Source organism: Aphelocoma coerulescens, chromosome 6 (genome assembly GCF_041296385.1).
Source record: "Aphelocoma coerulescens isolate FSJ_1873_10779 chromosome 6, UR_Acoe_1.0, whole genome shotgun sequence".
Lineage (NCBI taxonomy): Eukaryota > Metazoa > Chordata > Aves > Passeriformes > Corvidae > Aphelocoma > Aphelocoma coerulescens.
The window spans coordinates 15,459,645-15,479,977 of NC_091020.1; the positions used below are offsets into that span (position 1 = coordinate 15,459,645).

Consider the following 20,333-nt stretch of genomic DNA (forward strand, 5'->3'; position numbering starts at 1 on the left):
GCCATCTTATAAGGCTCACGCTGGGCTTCACAAGAAAGAGAGAGAACTGCTTATTCTGTAAGTATGTGCACGAAAAAATTGTGACTGTAGCTTTCAAACTCTAGCTAGCAGCTTTATGAGATTCCTCAGCACATGAAAGCTGCCAATGCCGTTTTTAAATTGACAGGTGGTTTGAGCCATTGACCTCCCCTTTGATACTGACAGAGGCAAATTGCTATCAGCTCCTATCTGGCACTGTACAATGCTTAATGAAGAGTTCCTTCTACCTTGGGATTTCTTTTTCCTTGAGAATGGTATAACATCTTTATAGCATGGTGATAAGTAATACACACTTGCTGCGATCATTCTGTCACTGCTTCATCATGCTACTTGAAAATGATTTGTGGCTCCATTTCATACTCTAGTACTTTTCATGTAGTATATGACTAAATCATAGCAGATTATTAAGTCAATATATTTATATTGATGGAACCTGAAGAAACATTGATTATATACCTTCTCCTATTCATTTGTTATGAACTCCTTACCCAGTTCCAGTGACTAGACAGATTCTAGGGGAGAGATTTTGCAGGGAACAATGGCAGCAACTATCAGAACAGATGTTTATTGTTTTCATTTGTTACGGTGGCAATGACAAAGGGGAGTTCAAACAGAAGGCAGACCTACTCTGGCTGAAGAGAGCAGGATAGCATAAAGGAAAGCATACGATGGTAAAACTGTCCACATTTCAATCTATTTATTGCCATTAAGTATGCTTTGATTATCATTATTGCAATGGTTCAAGCTGGGGCTGACTAGTAATAAATAAATGTTAATTTAATGAGCAACAGAACGCTCCCCAAACTCCACAAACTAAGGCTGTAATTCCATTAAGAGGACTCTTGTGACATAAGCCATGTCAGCAAAGCTCAAGTGATTTGTCACTGTCATAATAATCTGGAGGTGGAATTGCAACTTTAATTTATGGGTATTTCAGGGATTCATAACCAAAAATCTGTGGTACTTCTGAAAACCACAAGAGGTGCTGAGATGCTACAAAGTAAACCATTATTGCTTAAACTTGTAAAAGGTAGCAGTGTTGCTGGTAAGCAATAAAAGCTGAACTGTGTCAGTGTTGTTCAGAGAAGTGTTTTTAGCATAAAGATACCTGCAGCGATTTTAAAACCCAGTTTCTTATTCGTGCACTGCACCAGCCTGAGTGGCAGATGACTTGATGCCTGCAGTAAGAGGCAAGAAATTCAGAGATATTCCTGGTGCCAACTTAATAAAACCACATTTCAACTGAAGAATGCAGTTTATTTCTTGCTGCTAGCTGTTGGGGTGAGCTAGTTCTACTCGGAGGCCAGCGGCTTCATGTTCAGAAATGCTGAACTCATGAATCAACTCATAGTTACAAGCGCCCAGAAACTTTGTGTCTTTAAACTTTTTCTTGACTTTAAGGTCTCAAGAGCTTCAGTAGTTAGACTGGTTCCAGTAAAAAAAAACCCAACAGTTTTCTTTTTTTCAACTTTTACATGGAGAAACATATGAGGGGTGATTTGCCAAGTTGGCATAATTATTGAGAAGGAATTTCCTTACAATCTGTGAGTTATACCTCCGGAAGATAGTGTCTCTGTGTAAGATCTTTCAAAATGTGATAGAGTCTAACACACCTGACCTCCTAATGCAAATAAATCTTGTTTGATGGGGTTAGTTCTCATTATACCCCACATTTCCCTCTCAGCCAAGACACCTGCTCCAGCAAAACCACTGTTCAGTCCAGCCAATACACTGGTTCCAGAGAAGTATGGGAAACTTTGCCATGAGAGTCTTGTTCTCTGCTGTTTGAATAAAGGAACTAAGTTTTCAGGAGAGGATATTACAACACTGAGTGAATTTTTTAGCTAAGGGATTAATTTTGAAAGATTTTACTACAAGGACACTAAAATCAAAACATTACATGTACTGTTGCCTAGGTAGTAACAACTGATAAAAACCTCAATCAAAGAAAGAAGTAGAAAAGCACTGAAGAGAATATAGCCTTCCTGTAGTAAAAATTCTGTCAGGACAGTAACACTGCAGCTGGCTCAGTGCTAGACCCAATGCTAGAGATCCATATGTTGAGCAGTATTACCTACACTACGGCACAGGGCTTGCTGCTAGGGAGACAATAAAGAACTTCTCCTGTTGCAAATACACTTTGAAAACACATGAGAAGTGTGATACAGATAAAATACAGACATTTCCCCCAAATGAAACACAGACCAAATCAAAGCCTATCCAGTCCAGTATTCTGTTTCCTACATATGGGAAGGAAAATTAAATGACTCCTTGAAGAAGGAGACCACAGTACACATGTGACTAGAATCGGCTGTGTATCTAGACTGCTATGAGTCCCAATTCTCCCATCTGGACTAACTCAGGAAAATCTATTCTCTGAGGAGAATAAACGATCAATTTTTATTTATGGAGTGACAGAAGAGAACTGAGATATCCCAGAAGCTAATGGAAGAACTATAGATATTCTAAAGCTCACGTTGCTTTGAGTCACAGGAGAGAGAAGCGTGGTGCAACAAGAGGCTGAGCTCACACACCGACGCTCAGGTAAGTCTAACTGCAAGGACAGCCCAGGCAGATTTGCCATGGCTGAGCTGACTTCCATTACAGAGGGAAAACCAGCTGTGGTCCTTTCCCTGACAGTGAGGGAGAACTGTACAATGCACTGGACTGCATTGCACTTGTGCCCCAGTGAAAAAGCATCTGATGCCTCAGCGCTATTTGTGGGGCAACTGAGGATAATATACATCCATAAACAGTGATACAGGACTTTTGTTAAGATTATCCCAAATATACAGGAGCTTGCTGTATCTTAACAGTTAGAATAATAAAGGAGAGTTAATCTTTTAGAATACGTCCCTTCATCCCTCCCTTCCACAGCTGAGCATTGTCCACATCACCTTTCCCCTTCGAGAAAGGAATCTCACAACTGATCCAAGACCAGCCTGACAGGATGTACCTCAATTCCTTACACTGCTGGTGGAAGACAGTAGTTTGGAATAGAGACTGATGTGGTTTATATCAGCCTTTCCATTCAGGATATTCTGAATAAATGTTTTAGCCCTTCTACAGAAAACCGGCAGCTATGGCAGTACCAGGGAAAAGGATGTAATCTAAAGAGGGAAGCTTTTGAGAGATCTACTTTTAAATTTAATCTATTGGGTCATAAAACTGTTCTTAAAGCCCTGATTATTTAGTTGCAGTAGCCTTCCTGGAGCTAACCTAGGAAAGAACAAAATTAGGATTATTAAAAAAAAGTCCTTATTTCAAGAGGCCTAAAATTGAAGAACTGAAAATAAATACAACCTGAGATAAACATGGCAGACACATGAAAACAAAAAAAGCAAGACCTTTTCTCTCTTTTTTTCCCCTCACAAGAACAGCAGCTTATTGGCACAGCTGATACAAACAGCAAATGTATACAAGGACAAGCACTTGAAGATGATCTTATTTATGTTACAGTCACTGTTATCTACTGGTTCAAATTTAGTCTTGTTTGTGATTTAGGAACAATAGAGAGTGACAAGCATGCCCTCAAAGGTGTATGAATAATATGACCTAATGTGTTTCCCTCTATTTCTGTCCTTTTTGATTCCTTAAAGCACTGAAGTAATGAGTAAAAACATTTCTATTCTCAGACAGATTTAAGTATATACTGAACATTTATCATTGGTTTAAATGCTGTATTAAGTAAGGATGGAATTACTCACATGCTTAAGATTAAGCTTATGTTGAATATTTTCTTGAAGTGGGACACAATTTTGAAGCTTTAATTTGGCAACACACTGCTTGTTATCCCCTTCATAGTTACAAGACTGAGTCCTGCAATTCTATTTATAAAGTCTCTTTTGTAATATTTCCAGTAAATTAGTGACTAATGGAGCTCCTTACAGCTACTACATATTGGATATTAGAGCCTTCAGGATGCAATAGTGCATCACAGAACTACATGGATGAAGGTTACAATGAATGACAGAAATCTTGGATTAGACTGAGTTTTGGCTTATATTGAATAATTTTTTAAAACAGGCATAGACATAACATCCTCTTTTTTCCTTAGAGCTTGCGCCAAAAAAAATAGTAAGTTTGCAAATGGATATTAAGCAATGCCAGATATTTTCGGGGTTTGTTTTAACAATTTAACCCTTTGCGTTCTTTTCTGATGTCCAAATAATTGTATTGGAAGCAGATGTTCTACCAAAATTTACATGATCAGAGACATTATGCTCACTTATTAACATACTGTTTAATATTCACTACAACCTGTTTTAAAGAACAACAATGTGTTAACATTTAAGCCAGGAGGGATTTCTGTACACTATATAGTACTTGATGCAGCTTGTTTATGCAACAGTCTGACAGATACAATTAATCTCATGAAAACGACCATAGTACAGCATAATGGCATATTATTTTTGAAGTAATAGAACACACTTTCCCTTTGGAAATCAGAACTTAATTAAATCATACAACTTCAGGATGAGGAGAAAAGCTGTAAAAGAATGAAGCTTGTTCTGAAGGACAGTTGAATAAAAAACCAGTACATTTTATATAGAGAGAATAAGAGGATAATCTCCAAACAACAGAAAGAAGTAAGAAATACCTCCAACAAATGCATCTCCAGCTCCATTGGTATCCACAATTTCACTCTGATCGCTCACCAACACAGGGAAAGTAGTCACTTCATTTTCTGTAGAGAAAGGGAAGAATAAAACATGAGTTACTTGGGAATCTGACTTTGAAACGCACAACAAACACTGAAAATCAAAACAATTCAAAACTATGACCTTTAGCATGATAATTTGGGTAAAAATAGATTTGGTTTATAATTCTGTCTGTATTTACTGCATAGGGATATGGGAACACGTTCAAACAAGCTGTAAGTTGTGGGCATTTTCATTATTTACTTCCAGCCTCATTTATTTTCTCTACCTCCTAATACTAAGGACAAGAGAAAAAGAGTAAGGAAAAGAGTAAAAAAAAAGTACATTAGAAAGAACAACATAAAACACCTGGGGCATATGGACAAGACTGAGAAAAATCCATCCTGCCAAAACCAGTTCTTTCTACTAGTTGCAGGAAGGTGACATGGCCTCCAGAATGGCCAGTACAAGCCTCCAAAAGATCAACAGAAACTGCTGCGTTGTTAAAACCAAAATACATATGAATTAACTAAAATAAAGCTGTGAAATAAAAAACAAGTGTAAATCAAAGTGCTTTCAAATTATACCTTAAAAAAATTCCATATATGTAAGAAGCCTTGCAACTTGCCATCTGACTAGATTTGGTTTCAAGAGTTCAGTGATTGCACCCTCTTCCTTAGTATTTATTTTAAAACCCCCAACTATTTCCTTCAGCTCCCTGCCCTCTACTGGCACTCATTAAATGTATTGCAATAGGTGGATACTCAGCATCTTCACCTCCAATTCACTGCCACACCATAGTTCAGCATAATTACACCACTTAGGTATGATAACTTTAGAGTTCTAGGGTTATAAATTTAATATATGCCACTAATTAATCAGCTATGGCTTTCCAGGTGGTAATGTCATAATGACGTGATAAAAATATAATTACCACCTTGTCACAATACCTTGTTAAAGTGTAAATTACCCCTGTAACAGAGCCAATGGAAGTTCTGCCTCTGGTAGTCAGTATGCATTAAACTGTCTCAGAGCAAACAGATTGTCCTTTGGCAGACAGCAGGAATTACAAAAAGGGGAGGGGGAAGAAAAGCCTGTCAACCAGTGAAAAGAAAAACCATCAGAGCTGTTTTCTTTTAATTTTTGGTAAAAATAGAAATAAAATGGAAAACAGAGCTTCCAGTAGCTGAAATCTGGAGATGAGTAGTTTCTTCACTGTCCAGCAACAGAGCAGATCATAAAAATCACTCTTACACTGACATACACAGTAGCAAACAAGGAAACCTAGTTTGGGAGGCATATAAAGAATTCACAGCCTCAAATCAGGCAAGTCTGTGTATGCTGCAGTGGTACCAGAAGGATCCTGGTTTCTGTGAAATGCAGTGTATCAGCTCTACTGCTCTTCACCATCTGCTACTAAGTGAACCAGGCAGATATAATGATGCTGCCTCCAGAGGGAACTGTTGGCTGGCCCACCAGGAGGGGAGGGGAACATTAGCAACAACCATCCATGAGAGGCAAAGGAAAAAGGGTAATGAAAAACATAAGATGAATATTCCAATTAAAGAACAGGTTTCAGTCAGTTCTCAGTGCATCCTACTCTCTACCCCGTTAAGAAAGCTATTTGGAAATGTGCTTCAATGCTGTGTTGTGCTCTTAAGATAGTCTTCAAGAGCAATGTTTTTTAGTAATTTTAACAGGATTCATTTGAATTGGAAATCAAGAAAGAGAGGTCTTACATTAAACTCTGCCAGACAAGCAGAGTGTATTCATCCATTTCACAAGAAGGTATATTGATTTGCTCTAGATAATACTAAAACAATGAACAATGTGATAAGTCTGTTGAAGACATATTGTAATAAACTAACCTGCTCCTTCCCAAGTGTGCATGGGCGCACACAGATGTTCTACGTTAAATGCACAGCAGACAATTGCATACGCATACAAATGTCTGTGTTTGGGCACAGAGGGTGAATAATGCACATTGTATTTCCAAAGCTGTAAGTGGGGTGTGGCATCAACTAAGATTCTATTCAAGCAAACTAGCACAAATCAAAGTTCTCACCATCACCTTTCTCCTTTTTTTTCCTCCTCTGTCTTGATTCCCTCCCTCAGCTCCCTCTAGTATATGCAGGTAAGTATTGCACTAGGAGCTCTTATTCTATTCTTTCTGTAGTAAATATAATTGTAAGTAACTGAATTAATCTAAAACCCCAAATACATCAGGAAAGTTTTCTGGTGAACAATTTTTTTGCTTTCTTTTTTTTTCTGGTCACGGTTTTCCATGTCTACCTGGGTAACACATTTTCTTTCTGTAATCTTCTGTATATTTTCAAGGGGAGCAATAATCTCATATTTTGTAGTACTGAAGTTTAAGAAGGAGTCAGCATGGCTTTGGAGCACATAGTAAATTACAAAACATTACCATCTACACACATCCATAATAGGCAAATTATCTTTCTTTAACCTTTGGAGAGCTTCTAGCATAGTAGAGTCAACTAAACTATAGCTGACAGTAATATATACTGCAAGATCAACAAAAGAATACCAAGGTTTGGGGCTTTTTTCCCTTTCCTTCACAATAAATGAAGTTAGAATTAAAACTGCCATTAAGTTACATTGCTATGGTCTGTGTAATAGCACCAGAAGAGCTAATTTCTCTTACTGATCTGTGTTTTGTAGCAACTAAACACAGCAGGATGAATTATTATGAAGCAGAAGTCTCCATTCTGAGTATCCTTGTTTTTGTGAATTTTGTGTTGCTTTAACTTCATTTTTGATCCACTATGTTATAGAACTCCTAAATACATCATAGCAAACATTGAGACACCTTGGCTTAGTGCACTGGTCGTCAGTGGCCTTGCTTTTCAAAGTCAGTTCTGATTTCATTCATCATTCTGAGAGCTTATGAAATAAAGAATAATTACATAAGTGTTTTGAAGTCCAAGGGCCGCTCCTCTGGGCATAAAATCCAGTGTTCCATTTTTATGTAACAAGTATCTTCTATGATACAACATATTCCACTTGGATATCATTTCCTGGAAGCCCAGAATTGTGAGTGCAAATTGTAACAAGGTGACTATAATTAGGAAAATTGTAGAAAATAAGCATTAATGGAATCTAAAATTTTGGGGCTTTGATTCAACTTTCAGTGACTTTATGTTTGTCAGGAACTCAACTCTTTCAGAATGACACAGAAATAATCAAACCCAGACACTAATGTGGTGATTTCATAGGCTGAAGACAAGGTAAATTCACAGGTAAGTCAGAAGGAATCAGCTCATAGGTAAATTTAGTTATTGTTAATCTCTCACATTGCATATATAAAGACAATGAAATGCCTATTTATTTTCCTAGGCAAAAATATATGTTAGCACATCAAGCTTTACATATTATTGTAGGTAAAACAGTCTGGAGAGATAATAACTGGAGAGCAATAATAATTGAAAAAACCCAGTGCTCCTTCCAGTCTAATACTCTTTAGCTCCCAAATGAATACAAGCCTATTTCACAATGTTAGCAGAAACAATCCAACTCTGATGATAGGTGCAAATACTACAGGTCTGTCTCTAAACCAAATTAGAATCACAGACTACCATGTCTACTCTTAGTACAGTAATAAACACCAGCAAGCAATCATTACATCCAATTAGGCTGAGTACTTTCCTTAACTGGGTCATTTACCAGTCTCTCTTGCTCTTAAAAGTAGATTAAATGTGTAAACTTACATTTAATTACCTGTAACAGAACTCTTATGGGCAACATGTTGGAGTGTCCTTAATTTTGTTTTAAAATAAAATGAAAGGAAGAAGGTCGATCTAAAATATATACAAAAACGGTCTAGCTATTTCCTCAAATAATCTTTTGATCCATGGGCTGGTAGTGGTAGTACAGATGCTTACAAGATGGAGTCCCATTTATGTTTCTTTTGTGAGCTTTAACTTGTAAAATAAAGGAACAACTGTGAAACAGAATTCTGTCCCATCTCCTCCCCACCTCCACTCTCTCTAACTTTCTTTAGATCAGGGGCCAAAAAAAAAGAGATAAAAAGAAAAGAAAAAAAAATGAGACAGGAAGAACTCAACAGAACATAGAAACCTGAACTCAAAACCTATAAATGTCTCTGGGCAGCTGTAAGGTAAGAAGTAATGAGAAAAATATTTGAAACCAGCCCATGTTGCTTAGGATGATTCTTAGCTCTCACCTGTCTCCAAAAGGTAAACCCCAGAAGGTTACAGGCTCTAAGTCTCTGTATCCTCTTCAGGACATCAATAAATCTTTGCCCTCAGTATAACAACACTTTCTCCTGTTTTGTTCTAGAGTAAAGTACTGCTGTTGCTGTCCTTCACACAACGGTACCATACTCGATAACGTACATCAGAGATACCACAGTTCCCCCATCCTGTCAACACAGCACTGTCCAAAGCTACAAGGCAACGTGGGGCAGGGCACTGAACCCCAGCTAGGAATCCTTCAAACTTGCAGTGATGATGAACTTCAAACCTGGCAGAGCTGATGCAACCTGTCACTTCTAAGCAAACAGAATGAGATCCTGCATTTTCAGGCTGGGACTTTCAGACTGCAGTTCTGGACAGACACTCTGACCCTCCTGGCACTTTCTGGGTGCGCGTTAAGCTGGCCTTAAGCATGTCAACAACTCCTCCCTCTCCCATCAAGGTCTGTGCACTGTGGGCCTGGTGCTGTAGCTATGTAGGGCTTGTAGAGAAAGAGGGAATCTATTTGTGCCATTCAATGGAGTTACAGCATAACAAGCAAGATTCAAGTCAGCCACATGCTTTGGGATCTTTCTATCAAGTATTTCAATAGTACACAGCAAATGATGCTGTATTCTAATGAATTCAACATGTACCCAAGAAATCGTTGTAGCTAGTAATGTAGAAGTTGTTCATCCTTTATTGCTATAGTAAACAAGTGATCCTAAACAAGTTATAGAGCAGTTGTCATTTATAATGCTTTTATATCTCTATGGTATGATACAAGTAATACAAATATTAATTGATTTTCATAATAAAAACCCCAATTAATGGTTTGATTAGGATGCAAAGTGCTGTCCCTCAGAGACAGCTAGTTCATTTTCAGTAGAAACAGAGAAAGAATATCATGCCATGACTTTGAATCTCCTGTGGCTCTAGTCATAGTTCCATAGATACCCATAGGGGAAATGAGTGTGCAGACCCCATTTCCCCTCTATCCTAGGAGGTAAATGAGACTTGTCTTCCCTTTATAGCTCTTCTCAGATATACACATTGTACCATTATCTGGTCAAGAGCATTTCTATTCAGAAGTCATATTAGAAGCCTCTCACTGAAGTGTGATTCATAGGATTAGAGTTAATAGGAGAAAGAAGGTTCATCCGAATCAACTTGTACACTCACACACATCAACTATTAGCAATGATACAAAATTAAACACTATTTTTGCACACAGCATGTATCCTCTGAACCTACACCTAATTCTCTCTGTAATCCTGATAATTCAACACCACTCCTTTGAAATAACTCTTGATTTATACCACCACAAGATTGGACTCAGAACTCTGTATATAGTTATAACAATTGTAAGAAATGTAACAGAATCGACTAATGGCTCATGAACATCTTCCATAGGCCAAATGTGCTTTGTTTACTTTATTGAAGGCATGGGGCACACTTAAAAGCCATTATTTTCTATATCATCATGGCCAATGCCAAGAGTTGAATCTCTATTTCTCATATTAAATAATTTTTAGCACAAGTAAACAGAACACTCTGTTTAAAAGATGGAGAAGCAAGAGGTCAACAAAAAATACTAGTTCTGATTCAGTTCGTTGCTAATACAACATTTTTTTAATATATGTATGTGCATATATATATGGAAAAACTGCCCTAAAGAACAAGCCACTGAATTTTTCTGGCATGTGTCACAATGTTTAAGGTTTAGAATGGCAATGAACTCTGTTGAAAAAGCCTTACAAGCACACAAGAGTATTGCCATTTGCCCGCCAGGCACTGATTTCAGAGGCAGCTGAAACTGCGCCCACTGAACTGCCAGGAAATGCACTGCTCTAGCTGGGCATGGCTGCTGCAGACATAAGGTAGTGCTCAGAGCTCAAGCCTCTCCTGGGACTTCTGTCTGGGCTCAGACAGGGGTTGAGGACTCAGGAAAGGCAAAGGATGTGAAGTCACAGGCACCAAAATCAAGGTAAGGTTCTGCAGGTATTTCACTGATACAACAGTGACTGTCTGGAAGTACCATGAAGAGCTCAGATCAAAATCACTCCTGAAGACAGGAGAGATGGGTTACAATAAACAAAACCCATAAATTGTATGATCCTGGTCTCTATGGAGAGCAAGCTCTACCACAGTGAGCTGAGCCCCACCAATGAGCACAGGGTGACACAAAACCACATCTGGCCTTGGGTATTAACAAATGTAAGTATCTCTCCCTGCACTGTAAATCCTACATGTATTGCTTTGGCCACTGTACATCTTATTTGATCCTCACATATAAAAAACCAAGCCACACCCCTCCATCATTATTTTTGAGCTGTATATGGGAACTGGAAATAGAAACAAATCTATTTCTATCTGTAAATAGGTAGCCAAGACTTGTAAACACACCCAGATGTTGAGAACTGGAAAGTCAATGTCCAGTGTAAGGAATACATCACAAAAGTGTGTCTGGGTTACACCGACACGTCCGGCTCACACGCGCTCCTCAGCTGTCTGAAGTGTCACTGTGGGGACTGTGCAAAAATGAAACATCTTTCAGCTCAGAAATCAGACAGTGGGTGCACGTCACTTCTGTCTGCACTGACCAACACACCAACAGGAAACCTCTATGCTTGTACTTCACTTCATGGTATTCTACAGATGTATTTTAAACTGCTGCACAGCTAGGCCACCAAAACACTGTCCTATGGGAGAATCTTCTGACAAGTATCAACCTATAAATCATGTCAAAGCAATTCCTACCCAAAAAGCTTATCAGGGCATGGGCTAAAAACAAAACAAAACCAAAAAAAAGAGAGAGAAAAACACATTATAATTTGATTTTGAGTAGGATAAAAACCGTATTCTGCCTCACATTTTTCATACAGTAAGCATATTGCCCTAGTGGGGTAAACACACCTGTCAAAATTTGCAAGCTTTCTTAGCTATACCTCAGAGTGGTGAACATAGAAATCACATCATTTAAATAAATGCCATGTTACATGACAGCTTTTTTTATACTACATGATAATCTGAGAAGCATGGGTTGTCAGTGGAGGCAGAAGTGGGCCCAAGGCACTTCTATTTCACTTGAGCATCAGTAAGACTGAAAAGAGAAGGAGTGAGCATTAGGTCACTACAGAGCAGCTCTGAAGGAGATTTTTCTTCTGGGAGAATTTATATGTAGTTTCATAAATAAAACCAGTCCATTGGAATGAGAGAGACAGCCTTCCCTAGATATATTACTAAAAATAAGTTAATGTATATATCTATTTCTCATTGAAAGAAAAAAAAATTATTACTAGCTGAACATTGATGAGGTAGCTATAGCATAGAAATTCTACAGCACTGCCTGTAAAAATTCAAATTACATGTAGAAATTTCAATTCTTCATCCTTTTACCTCAGAGCTCAGCTCTAGAACTTTAACAATTATTTTTTTCTTCTCATTCTGTATTTTTAAGCTCCATGTTCAGTTTAATTAAGATCTCCCTAGACTACTTATTTAGTTTTGAATAACAAAACATGCTTACTAAATGAATTTTATCAGACTTTTAAATCTATTTAGAAGATGCCACTGTAGTGGAGGCCAAAAATTGTTGTAATGTCAATGAGAAAATATCCTACTCTTAAAATGCCAGTTGAAACAGAGAAACTCTGCTGTTTTTAATGCAATTCTTTAAGGGTTATACCAGTCTAAGAGAAAAATCTGGCCCAAAATGAAGGAGCTTATTCTTCCGCTGCATTAGTTGCAGATAATTTCTTAGATAATTAAATACCCCAAACTGATCTCTGTAGTATCATGCTATCAGTTTAAAAGTATTACCTAACAATTGACATAAGCAGGATGGCAAATCTACCACCTTTTAAAAATAACGTCACGCACATTTTGATGTAAATTATGCAACCTTGAATATTTACAATTATTGACTGCACAGTGGATTACATTCACTTCTACACAGCTACTGTAAGAGCAGTTGTGATGAAGAGTTTCTGGCAAGAGCTCCTGGATCATATGTTTGTGTACGAAGCCCTTTAAAGCATGGCAGTCCCATATGTGCACCCATAAAGGTAACCCAACAGGCTTTACAGGGCATGCACTGTCATTTAATGTAAACCCCAATGCTATAAAGTCAGGCTGCTTGACAATACCAAAATAAGTAACCTAGCAGAAAAAAATTTCCAGCCTCTCTCTCTGCAGAATGTTGTCAAACTCCTATCACCACCTGTCAATCTTGGTTACTTTTCCTTAAAGTATTATTTCTGTAGTATTAATTTGCTGAATAATTCAAATTTAAGTGATTCCAAAATAATACCCAAAATGACACACTTATCTTTTGAGAAGCAATAAAACATTTTAAAATTAATCAAACTTCAGTTGGAGCATACAGGTGAGTTCAACTCACGATCTTTGTAATGTGTATTCTTGTATTATCAAGATATGTATTAGAAGAAAAAAAAAAATCCTGCTCTGAAGAGTTTCCAATCTGAAAAGCAAGGCTGGTGAGCAAGTAAATAGATGTGTATAAGTAAAATACAGACACTCTGCTGATATAATTAAGCTATGAAAAGTTATGAAGACAGGCAAGAAGCAGACACTGCTTTAAAAACCACAGAGATCTGCAGGAAAAATCTCTGGTTAGCCTACAGAGTGAGGTCATTTGAACTGCAACTCAAAAATGTGGAAAAAATGGAAAATGCTTGTTATTTGTTCATTTTAGAACCATTTCAGTAGAAAACATATACTTAATGGCTATTTAGACAGTTTCACTGCTTTTTTTGCCATCTTTTCCTAGAGGAAATAAAACCAGATTTAAAAAGAAAAGACTTTCAATTCAACATTTTTTAAGAAAAACTTCCCTTTCTCCTACAGAAACAAAATTAATACCTGTAACTCTCAGCTTGCCAAATTCATCCTTTTACCAAGCTTCTACTCTTCTTTGTCTAATCACTCTTCTTCTTTCCCCACATCCTTCGCCATCACCTGTTGATTCTTGCTGATTAAAGCAATGACTGAGGTGTCTACTGGTGACCAGGAGACTGATTCTAGCACAGTGATCCTAGCACAATTTGGATTTTTATGCTAGCAAAAACTTAGAAGACTTCATTCTTTTTCCACATAAATACAAATCTGATCTGGTCGCTGCTACTCAGTGGCAACAGTCGGGAGCAGACGGTGCCAGGAAGGAACAAAGCTGCTTGGGAGCAGACTAATGTTTGGAGCAGGATTTCTGCTGAATGCACTTGTCAAACTCAACCTTTGAGCCTGTACTGATTTATTCATCCAATCTCTTATTTCTTTTCTGTTTTAATTCTTAAATACCTGTACATTTGCATATTCAGGATAAAACAGGAAGAGTGGTGCTCTCCTTCTGTAGCTCTAAGCTTTCAGGAGCAGGCCTCTGGTTCCCTGTTAACCCAGGGAGTCCACGAGTGCCCCCACCTGCAGAGAGAGGAGGGCTGTCACTGCCCACCAATGTATCTGATCCCAGAAAAGGGTGGGCTTCAAGCCTAGCCTATAGAGTTTGGCTTGGCCTTAAAGAGCCAAACCTCCTTTCTCTTTGGTATCAACCTCTAACGTATTTTTATTTTGTTATATGTTTCCCTCAGCTATTTGAGATCACAGCTTCACATACTCTCATCTTCTAAACCAGTGCAGTGTCTCCTCCAGAAGCCAACACACAACACATATCCAGTACAGACATCTAATATGCCTTATACTTTGTCCCTTCAAACATATGTTTTGACTGCACACACACAAGATCATTTTATGTTTTCTATATGTTATTTTTCGCAACAAAACAACTGTGCCTTGATTTTTGAAATGTTCAAGCTATCCAGTCAAGCAGGAAATCAAAAACAGTTCTTAGGTTTTTTTATATTTGGTTTTAGCCAAGTATAAAAATGTCAGTGCAAAAAGCAGATACTTGTATTTCATGATGTGTCAGAAATTAAAAGAAAATTGCATTTTTAACATTCTACTAACTAAAGTGTTTTACTGTTCACAAATGGATTTTCGTATTTTTGTAGCAATTTACAGCAGACAATAGGTATTGTAATCTATCCACTGCAACTGCATAGTTTTGGACCAAATAGCTGTTGATAAATAATGCAAGTATTAGGTTATTAAATTTTTTACAATTAGGTGACTAAGAAAGCGGTTTATTGCCTTCCGTTATACCCTCTGTTAATAAGATCGTTGTTGCAGATGTTCATGTATGCTGCATTGATGTTTAATGGTGCATGATGCTCTAGGTGGTTCCCATAACCTTGCTTTGTCTACTATGAGCTGACTCAATTGATATGATAATAGAGAAAAGAGGTCTGAAACAAGCTGGGCTGTACTGGCACAATTTGCATAACCTTTAAATTTGCCATCACTTGATAGCCAACTGCTCCTAAAAATTCTTATTCAGTTGTCAGCGACGACAATGTACTGTACAAACAGCATTCTGCAATTGGACAGGTGCGGAGGGAAGAGAGGGCATGCACAGTTTACTGCACTGTTATATTCTACCAGGAAATGTACTTATTATCAAATTTATAAAGCCAACAATTTGGAGTGGAGTTCTGCAGTTCTATTTTTGATCAATTGCTATTAGACACAACGCATGGTCTGGCATCTTTTCAGGTTCACAGTACAATATCACAGTGTCACATTACAAGGGACATAAATATTTGGTTCCGTAGACTCCTCTCTGATTTAGTTTTGACTGCTAATCACTGGGGCAGGCAGAAGAATCAGGACGGATTAGGACGGCAGTGGGGGGCACAGGGGTAGCAGACAACAGCAAACAAAATCAGTGTACACAGCCTCCCAAACTTTAAATCTGGTGTCAGACTACTCTGTGCATTCTTTTTGAGCAAACGTTAGTATTATATCATTCAGTAGGTATAGCCAAAACATAACAATATAAAACCGGTCCATGTTTACCCTGTTCACTAAACCTGCTGTCTGCATATACTCTATGCCAGGTCTGCTTACTTTACTGTCTTCATTATTCATAACAAAGAAAACAGTTATGCTGAAAATAAGACAGAGCCTTCATTCATTCAAATGGGATCAACTACATAAACATTATTTCTGTGGCATCCAGAAGTTCATATCTTAACTGCCACTTCACAGTCTATAATATGCTCAGGTGTGTCAAGGCCAGGTCATTGGTATCAGACTGACATGCACAGCCTACTCTTCAGAGATGGCATCTAAATAATTTCCACTTTGCATTATCTCTAAAACCTACTGTGGAAATCACTCAGCCAAACCGATCATAAAATCTCAAAATTCCACTTTTAGACAATTAACCATTTCCAAGCACTCCAATTAACCTCCCACATGCCCTCAATGTTCATTCTAGATTTTTGTCATCTTACACAAAATAAATTCCAAGTCCCTAAAGTCAGGCAAAGCAAGATCCATTCAAATCCCCCCTTTGTCTGCTTTTTCCACCAGCCAGGATCTCTGCTCTGTCCCTCCTGGAGCTAAGGATTTGTCTTCCACTCAGCCATCTATTTCCCACAACTTTCATTGTCTGCAATTGGACACTACAGCAGAGAAACTTCTAATCAAAGGGTCAGTTCCTCCAGTTAATTTTCATCCAGGGACACCACACATGCCCACATTTTACTCTCCTTCCATTCTGTGCGATTATTCTAAGGAGACTATTTGAACAGGTGAAGATTAGAGGCTTGAAAACATAAGTTCCATCATTTTATGGCAAAAGCATGACATGGATAGCTACAATTTAAACGTTTCTACAATGTTCATTCAACTGTAATCACAAGATGGGAAATAAAATCTCTAAATTAAAGATGATAGGCTACCAGAGTCTGTAGGGCACCTTCTGAGTACAGATTCTGCTGTTCAAACTCCTCTGTGATGATTTGTTATGAAGTGAACTCCTGCCTAGAAAAAACAGGCTAACATTGCCAAAATAATGGAAAAAAATATCTCTTGCAGAAGATAATCTGTCTAGGTGCCAGTGGTCAAAGGGTGCAGTTCTTTGTGCCCCTCACTTCTACCACACAACAAAGAAGACACCTCCAGGTAAAATGTGTTATCAAATCTTTCAGATTACATAAAGTTCGCTTTTCCTCTAACCTCCAGGTAGACTACAAAAATTGAATCGCAGATTCCAGACAAGGTAAAACACACAAAAAGACACACAGATCAGTAAAACCATTAATATTCATGAATGTTTTAAGTTCTCCATGACCATAATCAATATCCAATGAAGTTAATGAGATCTTTCCATTGATTTCAAAAGACACAGGGTTGAGCCTCAGAGACAACAACATTGCATTCTCTCAAGCACTCCAGCTGATAACACACGCTTTGATAACTTGCTTCTTCCCGTCTAAAATTTCAGGAATAAACAAAAGAGATGCTATTTTATTTCAAACTGGTTTTGTGGAATGACCAATATACCATTATAGAGGTCCATATGGAGCTTTTAGTATCTTTAATTGAAGAGCAGTCAAGGCCACAATAGTTGCCCACATTGTTAACCTCAGTATGAGATCCATAAATGAGACAACTGTTATTTATTTAAAGAAACACAAGGAAGGCCTGAATGTGTCATCCTCCCAAAAGGTTGAGATTTTGTTTTGTTTTAACTTTGGGCCCTAGAAAGCAGTGATTCAAACTCTTATGTCTTCTAACATATGTAAGCCCATCCAATAGATTTAAACATCGGTAAGCAGAGTTTTCAGTTCAAACTGGCCTTGACCTTGGGCAGTGTGACATTATCTGAAAACCATTAATGGTCTGAAACTAAAGTAAAAGCTCATTAATAAAAGCAAAACCATACAAAGGTACAAAGGCAAAACAAAAAAACCGACAACCCCAAAACAACAAAAAAAGGAAGTTTTATTAAAACTATTGATCCTGACCTAGGGCACTACAGACATTGATCTTCCCACATCTCCACAGGAAAAAAAAAGTTAACCCAACAAATGATTGATCTATTATGAAACCTGCTGAACAAGCCATACATTTAATTTCTGACAATGAAAAAAAATAATCACACCAAATTAGGATAGAGAGAAAATCTGTTTCTCAAAAATTACTGGTAAAAAAAAATACTATTGGATTAATTTAATAAATCAGACATCCTGTTAGTATGATTCAACCCTAAATGTTAGGAGGTGAGAAGTGTATACACTGTAAACCCTTAAAGCACAGGTTTCAGATTTTGACTCACTAAAGCATATGTTTTTAAGGAGAAATGGCTAGTGTTCAATACTGAGTATTTCAGGAACATTAAATGAGAGCACATAAAAGGACAATGATGAACTTTAAACTTAAAGCATAAATTTACGTAGAAGTTTCTAGGTATTTCCTATGAAATAGATTTGGATTTTCTTCAGTTTTTTCAAAAACTCAGAAACATGTATTTAGACTGACATAACACCGCAGATGTAGAAACAGCTGCTGAAAGACTGGAAGTCACCAGAATTCCCTGTTTGGTGTACATGGAGATGGGTGGGTAGGTAGGTAGGTGTCATTTTCAGAAAACAGGGATAACCTTGATAAAGTTGCATCAATTACATGTATATGTGAAAAGCACAATTTAAATTTGGAAGGCTGATGCACTTCCAGTGCTTCTCAATTACTAATTCTGCTGTTTCACCATTCTTTTAGCTGAGTTCTATAATGGTTTTCAGCATATGAGACCATAAAGAGTTTGTTTCTGTCCTGACAGTGTATCTGTGGCTCTGTCCCCTAGTTCTCTGCTCTTTGCTTTGCAGACATCATTCTACAGTACTATCAGCCAATGTTGAAGCTACTTCTATTCCCACTTTGGAACTAGAGTCGTTGTTGTTAGATGGAAGTTCAAAACAAAACACCATGTTTTATGCCTCAAAGGGAGGCTCCACAGCAGCTTCAGCTGGTTTGCAGATATGGAGCCTCACCCTTGCCTCCTTCCGTGGCAAATGCTGCGCGCTCTCCTCCCACGCTGGCACCAGCACCCGCCTGGGCACTGCGAGGGGCTGGCCCAGAGCGCTCAACACCTCACCAGGCAGGGTTCTGTCAGTGTGTGCAGACTGACAAACTGCTCCATGTGGGTGGAGAAGTGCTGACAGAGTGGGAGGAGAAGTAGGGAATGGAAATGTGTGTCCTAGGAGGAGCCATCGACTTCTGATTTTATTCTCAGTTTAAAACTGCCATGGACCCAAGTATCAGAATCTTGTGCTCGGAGGACCACATAACCACAGAATGTGTAAGGTGAGCCCTCGTTCCTTCCATGACTGCTCAGCAGAGTAGGGGCCTGCTTTGGCAACCACAAGGCTTAACTACTACCATTCTCTCTTCTCAAGATTTGTGGTAGGCAGTTCTGTTGCTTCATGGTTTGAGCCAACAGAATAATAATGTACTGATGTAACATTTTCTGAACAAATACCTCACAACTCACTCAGGTTGCAAGTAAAATGATACCAGTTTTTAAGTATTACAGCCATTACAGGAGACACCAGAAATTTATGATTAACTAATTCTGTGTGGGTGCTCTAATTGAGGAATAATATCAGAGGGAAAAAAAAAGCCTTATTTCTCAAAAAAAAAAAAAAAAAAAAAAAAAAAAAAGAAAAAAAAGCGCAGCAGCACAGCAGGGTAGAGGTACTTTCTTTTCAGAACAAGAATGTCTATTTGGGATTTAATTCATTCAGTTTTGCCCTCCAGAGTCAAGCAAGACAGGTCTCCAGTAGTAAAAGAGGTGGCCCTAACAAAATCTCCCTGCCTAAGTCCAGTTTTCAATGCTAGCTGTGTGTACCTGGTCTGGGGTAGCATCTCCTGGCTTGCACCACTTCTGAGGGAGCTCTCCAGTGCAGCAGGCACCATTTTCTTATGAGATATTTAGATTCATTTGGGATAGTAAAAACAAAAGTTGTGTGAAGAATGGCAAAAGTTTCCAATACTAATGGGTTATAAAATTCTTTGTCAATCAATGTAAAAAAGGTGCCCATTTAAAAAACAATCTAGCTTTAATACACAATGATGGGCTCTAAACCACAAATTACCACACCATAAAGAAAATTTGAAGTTACAACAGATAATTCTATGGAAATGTCAGATCAATCATAAGTGGCAGCCAGAAAAGCAAGTAAACAGTTAGGAATTATTAAGAGAGGAATACAGAACAAAGGAAACAACAAAATTAAACCACTTTATAAATTCCTCAGGAACCTAAAAGTTGAACATTTTGGCCCCCATTCACAAAGACTAAGCAGACCTGAAAAAAGATGCAGTGAAGGGTGGCTCAGAGTGTCAGAATTATGGATCAAACACAGAACAAGTAAACAGAATACAAAAAGAGTCTGGAAAAAAGAATAGTGCAGGGGAGATAAGCAAGAGTTCGCCAAAATCAAACATTGTACATGGAATGATTATGCACTGGCCACAAGCAGTTGGAGACAGCCAGCAACACTCTAAAGTGACTGAATCC

General features: G+C 38.0%; 1 protein-coding gene across 2 annotated transcripts in view; it reads right to left on the reverse strand.

Moving 5' to 3' along the window:
- The window catches only part of ADK (adenosine kinase), a 272,458-nt gene that overhangs the window by 13,735 nt on the left and 238,390 nt on the right, over positions 1-20,333 (reverse strand). For both annotated transcript variants that reach the window (XM_069019342.1, XM_069019343.1), the window contains exon 10: positions 4,640-4,726. In XM_069019342.1, the coding sequence (XP_068875443.1) occupies positions 4,640-4,726 (87 nt within the window). The remainder of the gene's footprint in view (positions 1-4,639; positions 4,727-20,333) is intronic.